Genomic DNA, 15,192 nt, shown 5'->3' with positions numbered 1-15,192 from the left:
ATTTGTACTGTTGAGTTCCACAGTACCTGAAAGCTGGGGCTCCACGGATTTGGTGCTGTAGCCAGCAGGGAACAAGTCCAGGGCTCCCATAAAACCTTCTTCCTCTTCTACACACTTATCATGGATAAGAGCAGGGTCTGGAGGACAAACAGACCTCAGACTGTGGAGTGCACAGGAGACACCAAAAGAAAAAAAACACAAACTACAGTGCAAAACCCAAACCCACTGCACGAGTGGAATAACTCACGATTGCAGAGCTTCTTCAGGGAAGTGATGGAAGAGAGAGACGACACACTGATTTTGCCCTCCTTCAGCTCCTCCACTGGCTTGGCTTGCTTCAGGAAGTTCTTGTACAGCTCAGCCTGCAGAGGTGTCAGCCTGAAACAGAACAGGAACTCTGAAGTCTCAGCGTGCCCCTAGAACAATCTTAGTCTTCCTTCTCCATCTACACAGTGCATTCCTTTTATCTCCAGTGTTCAATTTTTTAAGCTATAGCACAGACAGCCTAGAACTGCCTCTGAAGCTGGTGGTACAGCATTGATATCTCAGCCCAGAGCTGGAAGAAGAGAACCTTGCAGATACTCTGCACAGCCCAGGGCTCTGCTGTACACAGCTGCCCGGAGCATGCCAGCTGGCTGGCAGAACGACCAGGTGTGGGTTGTCCATCCCTGTTTCAGGAGGAAAAACAATGTATCGCCAATGGCTACAATGTCTTTCCTAGAAGGATGCAGTCATCATAAGCACTGAGGGACAGTACAAGATTTTCCTTCCTCTCTCCCTTTTCCCAGGCACAGTACAAGCTTTTTGGTACCTGCAGCAGACCACCTGCTCAATCTTCACCGGCAGGTATTTGGAGAGGATGTCCGAAGTTCTTCGGATTAAACACCTGCAGGGGCAGAAATTAAGATCAGTGCTTGGATGACATCAAAACCCTGTTTTATCACTATTATTCCTCACAAACTCAACACAAATCCCTTTGATATCTAATCTGCAAAAGTCTGTGACAGTCCAACACATGCCAAAGGCCAGATGCCCACCATCCACATTAAGCCATGCTAAGAGGCTCTGTCAGCCCATGCTACAGAGCCCAATACAACCCCCTGTCTTTGTGAGGCTTCCAAAGTTGGTTCATGAAATATGGAGAGATCAGGCATGATCTCACCTAACAGGGCCCAGTTCCTTACAAGAGAAACTCAGCTCTTCTTCAGACTACCAACAGCATTCTCAACTTGAGCCACAACAGACTGGTGGCATGGACAGCAAACATGGACAGGATTTAACCACCACACACTATGGACATAACTCAAAGTACAAGCAGGCGGCTCCCAAGTAATAACTTAGTAGCCACCCTCAGCCAAGATGGGTTCATTGTCTGGCACTAGATTTCAACCAAAGGTATATATCCTTTGGGGCTCCAGAAATGCCCCATGGAACAGTTCTACCACATTTTAGAAAAGAAGGAATGGACTATAAAAAGTGCTGAACTGAGCAACCAGAATAAGAAAGAGGTGCAGAAACCCAGTTCTGCCAGGAAACATTGAAAATATGATGTTATGAAACCTATAGAAGAAAGACAGCAGGGATATATGACAGCCCCAAAATCTGTCAAAGGCTGCTAAAGAAAGGAATAATCTGGTCTCCAAACCCACAAGCAGTAGGATGAAAAGTAACAGGCTTAAACTGCAATAAGGAAGATTTATGTTACATATTAAGAGCATTTTCTAACTGCAAAGACAGTGATGCCCTGGAAAAGCTGTCCTGGGGAATTTGTTTTCAGGGCTGAGTGGGGGTTAAGTAAGGGATGATTTAGATCTAACACCTTCTAACTTGGGACAGCAAGATGGATTAGACACCTTCACCAGGGTCCCAGCCTTACACCTATGATTCCACATATCTTTGCATCACTGCTTCATTTGTAATTTCTACCAAATTCAACCAATTCATCTATTATTACTTATGTGTTTCACCTTCCCTATTTATGTATCATGACTGTTGCACAATAAAGGACAGAGACCTCAACACAGCGAGGCACAAGCATTCCTGAACACACTTTTACACCACTTTTCCATCAACTATAAAAAGAAATGCACTTCAAGAAAGAATAAGCTCTTCTTCTCCCAACCTTTCCTTTCTCTCTGGCTTCTGCAAGCTGACCTGAGTCAAGGTCAGGGCTGTCTCTGTAGTGAGGCTGTACTCAGTGTGAAATTCAATTTACCATGACTATGAACTGCAGGATTACATTTGTGATGGTTGAAAAAGTTCAGATTAAGAAAAAGAAATGAAGACACCAGCAATGCTGAGAATTCGAAACAGTCTCTAGTAAGAGTTCTTATAGAGACAAGCAATTGCCAGCAGATGTGAATAAATTGGTTGTATTCACAAACAGAAAAGAAACCAAGTTTAAATAAATACCCAAAATCAACTAAAGAGAAATAAGACAGCATTCTACATCACAGAGGTGCTTCTTAGGATCAAGTCACATCTCTGACACCAGTCTAATCCCACTAGCCCTACAGAGCCAATACAGCTATGAAAGTGCGAGCTGGACCCTTTTGTGACTTGGGCAATCAACAGCAGAACTAAACAACGTTCCTTACACTCATTCTGTCTGCCACTCAACATCTAGGCTGGATGGATCTCAAGTCTGACCCAGTCTACACTGTAGTTATGTTAACACAAATAAAAGGATGCTGCCTGACTATTCAGACCCCAGGAGAAAACAGAAATACAAGAGTCAAATCATGATTCAGTATCTGAGCACATTTACTTGGAGGTGGCTGCAGCTAACTGTGCCATGTTAATGTGCTATTTTTCAGACTAAAGCTACACGCTATGTAGATTTCTTAGGCAATAAATACTTGCACAATCCCTAGCTGAATAGATGTAACTGGCAAAAGAATTCATTACAACTACAACTGTAATTTGGAAAGATACCAGTGTACACCCGGGGTTTATGCAAAAGCTCTGCAAAGAGAAGAGGGATGAAGTTCACCTGTTCACAATGCTGATCAGCTCTTTAAGCCTCTCTTCTCCTTTGTGTCGCTCAGCTTCACTTGCATCCGCATCTCTGCCTTTTAAGATGGGAATTTCAAAGTGTCTTTTAAATTCCTGTGCAGTACCTGCACAAAACAGAAATGAAAAGGTGACAACTACTACCAAATAAGCTTTCATCAGTACCCCACAACCTCAGTTATCACACCAAAAGCAAGGGGGCCCAGCAGATAAAACAAATTCTTGCCCTGTCAGTATGATTTGTTTTCCTTTCTAGCCAGAAGAGATTCAAACAAGGCAGGCAAATCTGTACAACAGAAAATAATTTTGTACTCAACAACAATGCACTGACAAAGGTCATACAGTTTTAGTTAAACCTGAGTCCAGTCAGACATGTACTGTTTATGCTTACATTCCAGCTATGCTTTTACTATCAGATTTTGTCCTTGCAAATAGCAGCACAGGAATTACGTGTGCCTGTTCCAAAATTATCTGTAATCAGTTGCTTATTACTGGTGACAGGCTGAAAGTGGGAAAAATGACTACTGCATGCACACAGCTTTGTCGGCAGTAGTTATTAACCTTATCTCAGACAGAACGAACTGGAAGTACAGGGAGGCTAGCCTTGCCCAAAGTACAGGTCAAGGGGGCAGGGGAAATCACATCAGCTTCCTGTAATAACTACCCAAAATTGAAGCACATGGAAAATGCAGATGTAGAACATCTACCACCCCATCCCATTCTTTCCTTGAGAAATCCTGGGGGCAGAACAGATGAACGGAAAAAGATAAAGCCCAAATGATGCTTGTAAGACTAATAATCTGATGAATGGTGTTTAACTAGAGTTGTGCGTGCACTAGAATCAACGAGAAGCCTCTTGGACTGGATGCCCAACAATCCGAGACAAACACAGGTGATGAGTTACAGCAACAAGGAAATGATTTACAGATTGTTTTATTTTCACTCCTTGACAGAAAAAAAATGACCTCTCTTGACAAAGACAAGCTGTTCCACACTGGAAAGCAGCAGATCTGCTCCTGACCCAGTGATGCAGGAGAGGATGCAAAGACTACTTTGCTTTTAAAGTGAAAAAAGAGCTTGCAGACATAAGTAGAGCATAGGAGCCAGAGACAGAACATTTCAGTCTGCTACACCAGCAATTGTAGAAGGTGTCTGATCCTGAAAACTCACACTAATCAGCATCTCTCCCTCCAGACTCTTTTCTTTCTATCTGAGATGAGGTTAACTCCATATTTACAGGCCTTCCTTGCCTTAAAAATCAAGAGCAGTCTTAACTCCAAATGCTAGACATCACCGTCAGCTTTCTCTCAGATTATCTGAAAGTGGGTTGCAGAGCACCAGCAATTCGGGCTTTATTGCCTAACTCTGGCAAGGTATAACATTCTGCCTTGCACCAGTCACTTCAACCTCCTGTGCCAGAAGGATACGAGGGAGAGAGCAGGGAAAAGCCATCTCCCAGGCTGCCTCTGTACTCAACACAGAGAGCACGTCATGTCAAACCCTCCTCTCCTACAAAGACATCATTCTTGCTTCGATTTCTGATTTTGCTATAGCCTGGGAGTGTTGTGGGAAGTACCATTATGAACCGACTCTTCCTGCCCAGCAACTCCTGCAGTATCTCCAAGGGCTTATTGTCAGAGAAGCTCCTAGCCTGGGTGGACGTTTTGGCTGACCAGTATTGGTACGCAAGATCAGCCATGTAGCACTCAGGATTATATACTCATTTTACCTTCATAATTATTTCCCCTTCCAAAACACCTGTCAGAGTGGTATACTTTAAATTACAATCTTCTTGGAACAGAGCTCTGATGATACACAGCTTCTAGAACAGGGCACCCTAATCTAGACTTCCTGGATACAAACTGAAGGAGAGTAAGTTTCCAACCTGCATGTGAGTTTTCCTCCCATTAATATCTTCATTGCTGCTTTCACTGGCACTGGCAGCTAGAGGAGGCCTTGCCAGCAACTTCCCCCCACCCCATGCCTCTCACACATTCACAGCTTACCTAGGATGCCTGAATTGACGAAGTGCACCAGGCTGAAATATTCAAGCAGGTCATTCTGAATGGGGGTGCCTGAGATAAGGACTCGTCGAGGTGTATTTAAGCTGTTGAGAGCCTGGTATGTTTGGTTTTCGGAGTTCTTCAGTCTATGGCCCTTTGAAAAAAGGAGTGAAGCTGATCAAACCGCTTCCCATCAAGGCTACTGGATTTGAGATCCTCATCAACACTGATATACCATTTCTCCCACAAGCCATCTCACCACTTTTCCCATTCCTTGTAGTGGACATTCCTTGTAAGTGTTGTATGTACATTCAACTGTTGCAACATGCTTCTTTCAAAGGCAAGAATCTGGTGGGAAGCCATTACGTGAGGAAACGTGATGTTACAACCTTCCCAGACCGGGAACATGAGTCACACCCAGGCAAGAGGGTCTACCATGAAACTAACAACCACCACATGGTTTAACTATAAGAGCTGTTTCCTGTTCAAAGATGGGGACATTTTCAGCTACGAACACTAGGCATTGCACTCTGGACCAGTAACACTGCATCACCCAAGGTCAAGATCACAAGCCGTTCAGACCACCTATATCCAGGACGGCCAGGCTGTTGCACACTAATAAAGAGAGGTTCCGCACCTCTTACAGGGGTAATCTGAATACAGGCCCCATCTCCCATGCCTGGGAAAAGCAACTTTATTAGCATCCGAGTACTATGCTGTAGGACAAAGCATAAGTGATGAGGTGCTTTTTATAAGTGTCAGACCACTGCAGAGCAGAGTATTTATTGGGAACACATGGAAGACACAAGGCCAAGGACCTGCATTCCCAGCATCCCTAGCTGCTGGACCCATCCCAGAGGCATCAAGAGGTGTAGGCACGCACAGACTCAGTAAATAAAAGGTGGACGGACGGCAGTTAAACTTGTGAGGATGCTTGCTCTTTTTAAGCTTCTCTCAGCACTGTTCTAGCAAATACAAACCCAAACCACTGGGTGGCACCGCTATTTAATAAAACCACTTTAACTGGCAGCAGAGGACACCTCAACAGTGGCTGAGGCCCCCAGATTAATTGTTTCGAGGAGGCAAAGGGCATTTGTTTTATTTTGTCCCTCAGAGCATCTCTGGCTTTCACTACCTATAATCACAAATACAGAACAATAAATGAAAAAACAACTCAATATCAGCCATGTGAAAGCAGAGCTTGACAGCCCAGGCTTGGCAAAGCTAGATCCAGTAGTTAGCGGGCAGGGAGTCAAGCCAGGTCTGTCTCTTCTTGAACAAGCAGCACGTGAGGTAATTCCTCATCCAGCTCTCCTACCTCTCCCCCAAGCAGGAAGCTACAGAGAGGGAAAGAGGGTCCTGCCATGGGAGTGCCCTTCAAACTCCCCCACAAGCACAGAATAAGATGGCCAGATAAAACGGCTGACAGCAGCCAACACCACACACAAGAGCACACTGAGTCACAGAATCGTTTAGGTTGGGAGAGACCTCAGGAGTCTCCATCCCAATCTCTTGCTCAGAACAGAGCCATGCTAAAAATTACCAGGCAGAACATAAGGCCAGGCCAAACAGAAAGTTACTTCTCGCTTTAGCACAGACAGACACAAACAGAGGAAAACCAGATCAGTGAGCCAGGGCACTACCATCCCAACCGAGTTAGGCCTCTTTCAGGGTCAGAGACAGGCAGTGGACCTCCTTTCTGCTACATATTTGGCATCAAGAGGGCCCTAGTAGGTGCCCCCACCCTGCCAGGGACCTACAAAGTAGCCAGTTACCACCCCCTGGATTTTTTCTTCTTGGTAGCTCCTGAAAACACCCCCTCTTGTTCAGGCTCACCTGGTACGGGTGAGCTGGTTACCCAGAGTCTCTCAAGCACCAGAATGGGTGCTGTTCACAGCTAAACCTTGTCTCCCACTGACCTCCCCTCTTTTAAGAAAACAGAACCAGTTTTACACAGATCTTAAGAAAATATCAGGAACAGATTCTCCTTAAAGATTCCCCTGTACCTCATCACATATGACCAGCCCAACACTGCCCTTCTGTAATGCCTCGGCATGGAGTCGGAAGGTCTCATAGGAGATGATCAGGATGGGTGAAGGCACTCGCAGGCCACGCTGGTTCATAAAGCCAACTGCAGATGGAAAGGGGGAAAAGGTAAAAGAGGGATGAGTAAAACATGTAGAAAAGAGTTCAAGCTCTGTAGTCAAAACTTCTACCTTAAAAATCTAGGAAAACCTGTCTGTTTCAAGTACTCTGTAGCATCCCTTCCAAACCCTTATACCCATGCTCCCTTCCCCCCGACTGTCCCCATTTCCATCCTACTCCCACCTTTGACCACTCCTTTCCTGGCATCCGGCTGGAGCAAAAAAGAGGCACACAGACTGCCCTAACTTAAGCACATGACTGGACTTGATTATTCCAAAATATCAACTATTACCAAACATGCAATGGCCTGATCTAAACATGTTAGTGAAGAGACTTTCAGTCTCCAGAGCTCTAATAACATCTCAGATGTTCACATGAACTGCTGCAGGCTTCTTCCAATGCAAGATTTTGACCTAAGCCAGCCAACCACACCATTTGCAAATATTCTGTACCTAGTTTACGGTCAATCTCCTCTTTGGAGCCTCCATCAATGGCCAGGGGCTGGATTCTTCCCCCCAGCCATTTCTCTACTTCATTGTACCAGTTTCTGACCAGGCTGGAGGGAGACACCACCATGGCTTTCTCTATTTCAGGCTTGCAGTCTGGACTTTGCCGGAGAAGTGTCCACATGAGTGTGATGCACTGCAGGGTTTTGCCCAGCCCCATTTCGTCTGCCATGATACAGCCATGACTCCCGGGGATCCGCCGGCTCGTCACACAGTCCCAGAGGAATTTCACTCCCTGCCAAAAAATTGTTCTCTCAGAGCAGGAGGGGGACATCACCAGAATGACAGCTTCATTACTGCAATGCACAGGACTGATAGTACAACAAACTGTGTAGCACATCCTGGGAGACATGCAATGTTCTAATGAAACAGAGGGAAATCACCCAAGACACATCTGGTTTGGAACAACATTACTGGTGCCAACACGTACCTCATAATATGCATGAAGTCTTACTACAATTATAACCAGCTTCCTGACATGAATTTCCAGAAATTTCTACCCTTGGCTGCATTACATAGGCCCAGGCCATCAGCTAACCTGTATCAATCACTGCAAACAGGTTAATCATCTTAACAACACTCAGATAGTTTTAAAAACACAGAATCATACAGGGAGCAGAATTGTTTCTGCTGCCTGATTAACCGCAAGAACACCCTCATTGCTTCTGCCTAGAAGTGCAATGACTCACCTGTGTACTCAAGGTCCAAAGCAGATTTAACTTCAGAGAAGACACAGGGCTGAGGTTATAGCCCATGTCACACGGTGGGAGAAGAGTTCAGCCCTGCATTAGGCTGTGACACATCACCAAGACAGATAAAAGGCAGGGCGGGGGGGGGGGAAAGAGAGAGAGAGAGACTCTGCAAAATGTTCCTCTATCATGTGATGACAGAGAGTCAGAGAAAATTAGGGCATTGTGCTGGGAACACACAAACTCCTGCATTGTGTCAACAGGGCAGGGAATTAGGGACGCAACCTAAACACACCTGGACAAATTCACCCCTCTGTGCTCCAAGCACCTACCTACACTTGCACTTTCAAGTCCTTTTCTTTCTTTCTTAGGCCCTTAACAACAGGTTAATGAAGTGTATTTAAGCCAGTTGAACAATTATGAAATACATTACTGACTAAAAGAGTGCATTTGGCTGGGATCCAGCCCGGTAACCTCCCAGCAACTGGGCAAAAGACAAGACAAAGACAGAGCGAAGCTGTACAACAGTCTGGGAGCATCACTTGAATAAAGCAGGACAGGATTCTTAGCAGGCAAAGACTTATTAGTCAAACTAGAACAAAGACTTCTTTATCAGAGGTATCTAGCTGTCAAAAAACAGACAGTGTGCCTAGGACACCAACATAACTATCATTATTTGACAAAAGCACCAGCAGCCAGTATCTTACCCAAAAACAGAGTGCCTCCAGCTATGTAGCTAGAGACAAGCCTTGCACTGGGTCACAGGTTCAGTACCAACTCTGAGATAAAAGTACAAGCTCTGAGCAGCTTGTGGCACTCTTAGAGCCATCTGAAGATCTCCCATGCAGGAACACATTTGGCTAGACCTGCTTAGCCTGCAAGATCAGCAATCACAGTTTCCATCTGTGCTGCCTCTAGGCTTAAATGATAATATACCGAATCTGTGATGAACTTCAAACTCAGCAGATACCTATGTTAGATATTTGGAGATTAGTACACACTGTTTCAACATTGTGATGTTGTACGTATTTACAACATAAAATGTTTTTCAGCACTCTCCACTGGTGAATTCCAAGTCTACGTAGGTCATGGACAGCTCACACCTACAAAGGGTAGCCTCTGAATAAAACACAATGAAGTGGGAATCTACTCCACGCTGTGTTGTGAACCACGGTACCAGAAAGAAGAGCTTCAGTATTTCCTGGCTCAAAGACTGCGGATCAAATTAATTCTGCTGACCAGCAAAACACAGTGGTGTGCTCTGCCCAACTTGAGACTGGTCTGCAACACAATTTATTGAAACTATATCCCATCACCTTCCACACTGAGTTCCACTCAGCAGAGCTACACCTCCAGACTTCAACATAAGTAAAGGCTGGACTTTCGGCCCTGACTCTGCAAGATCCCATCTCCCTGCAGAATCTGCTCTTTTCCTAAAGTAGCCTGGTGACACAAGTTCAAATGCTTTCCTAGACCTGTGCAACAAGTGCACAATGGTCACAGAAACACCTCAGTTTCCACTATCAGCTGACCTGACCTACAAACACAGAGAACACACCTGCATCATGTTTAGGCTGGGAGTGCCCTGACCCTGCTACATCAGAGGCAAGTGAAGAGAAAGTTCTTACCCACAAGAAAGCAGTAAAATTCCACATTTTTAAGGACAAACAGGACTATCGTAATACTCCCAGCATGTCCTCTTGCTTAACATGGGACAGAGAATATTTGCAGCATTCAGGCCTCTAAGAGGATGGTTAAAACAAATATTTCACTTTGCATTTGCAACGGACTAGAGCCTGTTAGACTGTCACAGACTGTTGGTCTGTGAGGTCTATGTAGACCTCACAGCTGGTGGGTAACAATTCCAGCAGAGGAACTGCAGCTTTTTGAAATGCTGCAAGTTCTCCAGGCATACTCTCAGGTCCCAATGGAAAACTTACTTCTCTCTGATGGGGCCGTAAAACACGGCTGAGGACAGGATCCACCACAACATGGACAGGTGCTTTGTCCCTGCAGGAGGCAGTCAAGGAAGAAGACAGTGTGATTAATGAACTCGGCACAGCACATGTTTAGTTTTTTTTAAAAATCTCACTGCTATACTGAGGATTCCCCAATGGCATGAGGGAAGCAACTGCCAACAAGCAAAGGAAAAATGGATTAATTCATTTTTGAGAATGAAGTCACAGGGGCCTGATCTACAATCTAAAACATCAGTGAAACCATGCATTTGGGCTGTGGCTAAAACAAGGGCAGAATGTGGTTCAGAGAGACAGTTAAAAAGTCATTCTTATTTTTCTTGTTTCAGTAACAATATTGTAACTGCATTACTGGAGAGAGGAACCCCATTCTCTGTCCATGAAGATCCAGCCGACAGCCCTTTTAAGTTATAACAACAGCACAAAAGAAACTACTTCAGAATAAAAACTTTAGGCAGCTTAAAATTTGGCTGTCAGTCATCTTGTTTTGCTTGTCCCTAGGTGCTGATGTTTCCTGACTAACGACTAAGCCATTAAGATTTTCTAAGCAGCTTCTCCACGTGTGCATCCTCCTCGCCTGCAACAGGTTTAAGTTATTGATGAGTGGGAGATGAAACAACCTGTGGAAGAACACAAACAATCCAGCATGGATACATTCCTTCTTTAATTGCTACCATACCTGTAACAATTCAGAGGTGGAATACTTGGAACCAAACTTCCCTTGATGTTCAGACCCCAGCTCAGACACATTTGGGAAGAAAGCACACAAACCTACACGTACAAGGAGGTCAGAGCTGAACCATTTGTGCCAGGTGATGACTCACTTGTCTATTTTCAGCTGGTCGTGGGCACTCAGCAGCGGGGGCTCATACAGAACCAGAGCTCCTTCCTCAAAAGGGTCATGGAGTGGACTCCTCAGCCCTGCCCGTTTGATACCCAGCGCGCGCAAGCCCAGCGGCCCTGAAAGCAAACAAAGGCACGACTCAAAGAACAACTTCTTCCTGGAAGAAAGCAGAGCCCTGCAGAAGCGTCTGATTACGTTTAGGAACAGTGAATTAATTGGGTGCTGGAGTGGAGATGCAGGCACAGCTGGTGCTGACAGCAAACCCACGCAGGGCAGTTGTTTGGCAGCACTCTGCCAGCACACAGAGTAGCTCTGTGTCAAAAAAGAATACAATGAAGGAGCAGAGGCAAAGATGGAGCAATGGCACTGCCCACCACATTGGGTGCACCAAAATGGGTATGACTGGGTGCAGCAGATGCCATATATACTGGCACAGAACAGTACAAGCTGTCTTGCAAGGTGACCGACGGCTTCATCCCTGACCTGTGCCACCAGCATCAACCATAAGCAGGCACAACGTCTCTCTCAGCTGTCTCTGGGCATCAGAGCTACTCCTAGGACCCAAAGGGGGTTGTTTTTGTTTTCTAAAAGCAAGCAGGATTCCAGAATGTACGCCTCAGCAGCTCACTAAATATGTTCTCAACATACATAGTATATATTGAATCAAATCCTCTTTTTGGATCACCTGACCTTGACTTAGCCAGAGTTGTATCTTTTATTAAAGTCCAGAATTGATCTTTGACGCAGATGAAGTTTTACTGTATCATAGCTAGCACCATGCTGCCATTACCTACTCTAAGGTATTATTTTCTCTCTGCTGAACAATAGTAGATGTTTGGCCTTGGAGCCAATTTCTGTGAAGAACAGAAACCAAAGATAAGTCCCTTTTCCAAGTATTATCTTTTAAAGTCACAGTTTTAGAATGGGGATGAATATATAAAGAACATGCACAGAGATCCCCTTTCCGATCAAAACTCAGGCAACTGTGCTCCCAGGATTGATTTTGCTTGGGAAAGATTCAAGCAGGGTCAACTTGCCCCCTGCTTGCCAAAGCTCCTTGCAAAACGACAGTGTATTACAAGCCGAGGCGATAGTGCGTGCACACCAAGAAAAGAGCACATGAAACAACCTCATCTCCCAATTAAGAGAGGAAGATAACAGCCACAGAAAGCAGCTTCCCCAGCTACAGTTCGGTTTCAGCCTCCTGAAAAATCTGCTTTTCCACTCTTTTGGGGTTTGTCATTTAATAGTCAGTGTCTGACTACAGGCATATTTTTATAACTAAAGTTTCAGTGAAACTGGCTGACCTGCATTTGAATTTTTCAGCTGGAGGGTGAAGGGGAAGAAGGGGACAAGAACAGACCCATTTGTTTCTGAGATCTTGTGTTTCACTGATTCAAACCAGCTGAGGCTTTGAACTTCAAAACTACCTTGCTTTGAAGATCACCTTGAGATTCAACACACCAAGCCAAGTAGAAAGAAAACTGGCACATACTATCTTTTTCACCTACAGCCTTCTGTCTGTTAGTACCATTAGGGTATTATTTAGATGGTAAACCTTCATCGCTTGGAATTCATCTTGCTTTTGTATTTGTGATATGGTGCACAATCTTCTGGCACTACATCAAATACATAGCAGTAAGAATACAAAATCCAATTCTGAAGTGTAGGATTATCCAAACTAAACACTAGTAAGAAATATGAAGACTTTGCTAATGGGCCAGTATTTTTCTTTTGGAATTAAGTCAGGATTTCTGGAACATATGCATCATTGCAAAAAATAACAATAATCCCCACAGATACATTTGACAGGCCTGAGCATCATCTATTTTACCCGAGTCAGTCAACACAGACAATCCTTAAACCTCCTCATCTTACCTTTATAATTTGGAATGGGGACTTTGAAGGGTTTGGACAAAATGCTGCGGATAAAAGCCTCCTAGGAATTCAGAAAGAAAACACGCTTAAGAAGTCTGAAATCAGAGATTGCTCAAGAAGGCATGCCCAGAACATTTTTTAAGAACTCAATTTTGCCAAGTACTCAGAGTCCCTCTACTCAATCTACCCAAGCTTCAACTATTTTCAAGAATATCCAAAAAGGAAGAAAGTAACAAACCAGCACAATTCCCCCCACCAACACTGTTTTGAAAGACTATTTTCCTTTGGGTTTTCTAATGCGTGAAATTGATTTTTCAAAACTCCCATCTTCTTAAATCCACTGGCATTATTCACTTCTTTAAACACTATTGCTTCCCCCTGCCTTGGTAATTCAGTCAGGCAATTTCCTACAACGGAGCTAAGTTACCATTGTGGAAACATCTGTGCCAGATCAGCAAGCACCCAGCCAGTCTCCATGAGTGGAAGCCCAGAGAGAACTGCGCAAGCAAAGAGCACTTGAGACATCTGTGTGGAAAGCTACCCACATCCCTGGGCACTGTCCTTCACCTAGACCCCACAGAACTCTTTTATTCAGGATTGCCATTGTAGAAAGTTTCCCCACCACACTTCCTTCAACATTAAATCGTTGGAGCTGGCAAAAGGTCTCCTGTGTGTGTGTGGCACTTCCATAACACCTCTGATTAAACAGGTCCATGGAAGCATTTGGATTCCCTTGATGAATGAGCTCCATATGCAATCCACCTGCTACGGTGTGCCAGCAGTAACACCCACTTACATGTTGACTGCTATCAAGGCAGTGAGGTCTGTTGGTCAACTGAGCCAAGGGTTTCCGGAAAGGTGATCTGTAACATTCTCCACTCTCAGTCTCACTGACTGGCTTCTGTCTCTTCCGAGCCTGAAAAACCAAATCAAAACAAAACAACTCAGGGGTATCTGGTGAGACCAGAAGATAGATGCATTGCTGTCACACTCAGTAAGCACCTAACCACACAGACAATCCACCCAGCCAGCTGAGCATCTCCAAACAGACCCAATCATTATTCACCTCCGCTGTCAAAGGACAGAGCCAGCAATAACACCGAGATCACCATGCCCTAAAGTTTAACCTGCATAAGGGCTACTTTAATTTTCCTTTCCTAATTATGAAAATAGCTACCACCTTCCAACCTTGTCCATACTAAGATTTGTGCCCCCTCCCACCCCCCCCCAAAAAAAAAGCAGAAGAAAAAAGAAAAAGGAAGGGTCAACAGCATGGAACAAATTATATGAAAGTCCCCAGAGGTTCCCACAGCATCTGTTGTTATGCAGGTGAAAGGCTTCACACTGAAACCTAAATTTCAGATGCTTAGCAAAGCATGACAATAAATAAGTCATTGATCTGTTTCCTCATTTAACACAGTCCTCTTCAGATTGAGGCATGGTCTTAACCCACATGCTGGCATAGAAAAAGGGATTTGACGCAGAAAGCACTATGTGAGACTCTTTGACTCGTATGACATATAACACAGCATCATAATACTCTGCTTTAGCTTAAATACCCGTCTATTCCCAGCTACCATCCCTGTCACAAAACAGTCGGAAGCTCTCCCAGGGACAGTTTTTCCATAGCCACAACACATCACCTGCACACAACGAAGTTATTCTACTAACTGCGTGCCCAGACAAAAGTTTTCTCCCCAGCTGCTGAAAACAGCATAAACTCGGGGCCCGATCCGCGACCCCCAGCAGTCGGGGGGCAATAACAACCTCCCATGAGGCACCAGGAACTGACCAAGCACCGCATCCCCCCTCACACCCGCCATGGCTGGAGAGGCTCCGGGCGACCCACCGGGCCGCGGCCTCCATGTCCCGGGTTCCCTCGCTCACCTTCGGGGGGTGCCGGCCCCCTTCTTCCTCCTCCTCCTCCTCCTCCTCCTCACCCGCCTTCCTCTTCGCCAGCTGGCTGGGGGCCAGGCTCCTCCTCTGGAAAAGGGGCACAGGATACACTCTGAGGGGGCGCCGGGGCCGAGGGAAGCCCGGTAACCCCGCGGCGCGGCCCGGCGCCCCCCACTCACCATCGCCTCACGAGGAACGGGGAGGGGGTAAGCGGTAACGTCCCGCGCGCCGACCGGTTCGCGC

At 45.4% G+C, this 15,192-nt stretch overlaps 1 protein-coding gene across 1 annotated transcript in view; it reads right to left on the bottom strand.

Moving 5' to 3' along the window:
- RAD54L (RAD54 like) overlaps nt 1-15,192 on the bottom strand; it is a 19,864-nt gene extending 4,672 nt beyond the window's left edge. The window contains exons 1-13 of the mRNA XM_054211612.1: nt 15,129-15,192; nt 14,941-15,036; nt 13,850-13,969; nt 13,054-13,114; nt 11,156-11,291; nt 10,296-10,365; nt 7,613-7,901; nt 7,022-7,146; nt 5,019-5,169; nt 2,993-3,119; nt 812-886; nt 248-378; nt 27-137 (exon numbers count right to left, since the gene is read on the bottom strand). Of these exons, the coding sequence (XP_054067587.1) occupies nt 27-137; nt 248-378; nt 812-886; nt 2,993-3,119; nt 5,019-5,169; nt 7,022-7,146; nt 7,613-7,901; nt 10,296-10,365; nt 11,156-11,291; nt 13,054-13,114; nt 13,850-13,969; nt 14,941-15,036; nt 15,129-15,131 (1,495 nt within the window). The 5' untranslated portion in view covers nt 15,132-15,192. The remainder of the gene's footprint in view (nt 1-26; nt 138-247; nt 379-811; nt 887-2,992; nt 3,120-5,018; nt 5,170-7,021; nt 7,147-7,612; nt 7,902-10,295; nt 10,366-11,155; nt 11,292-13,053; nt 13,115-13,849; nt 13,970-14,940; nt 15,037-15,128) is intronic.

This window comes from Rissa tridactyla, chromosome 8 (genome assembly GCF_028500815.1).
Source record: "Rissa tridactyla isolate bRisTri1 chromosome 8, bRisTri1.patW.cur.20221130, whole genome shotgun sequence".
NCBI classification, from domain to species: Eukaryota; Metazoa; Chordata; class Aves; order Charadriiformes; family Laridae; genus Rissa; species Rissa tridactyla.
The sequence above is the reverse complement of the archived record's forward strand: the minus strand, read 5'-3'. Positions and strand labels throughout refer to the sequence as shown.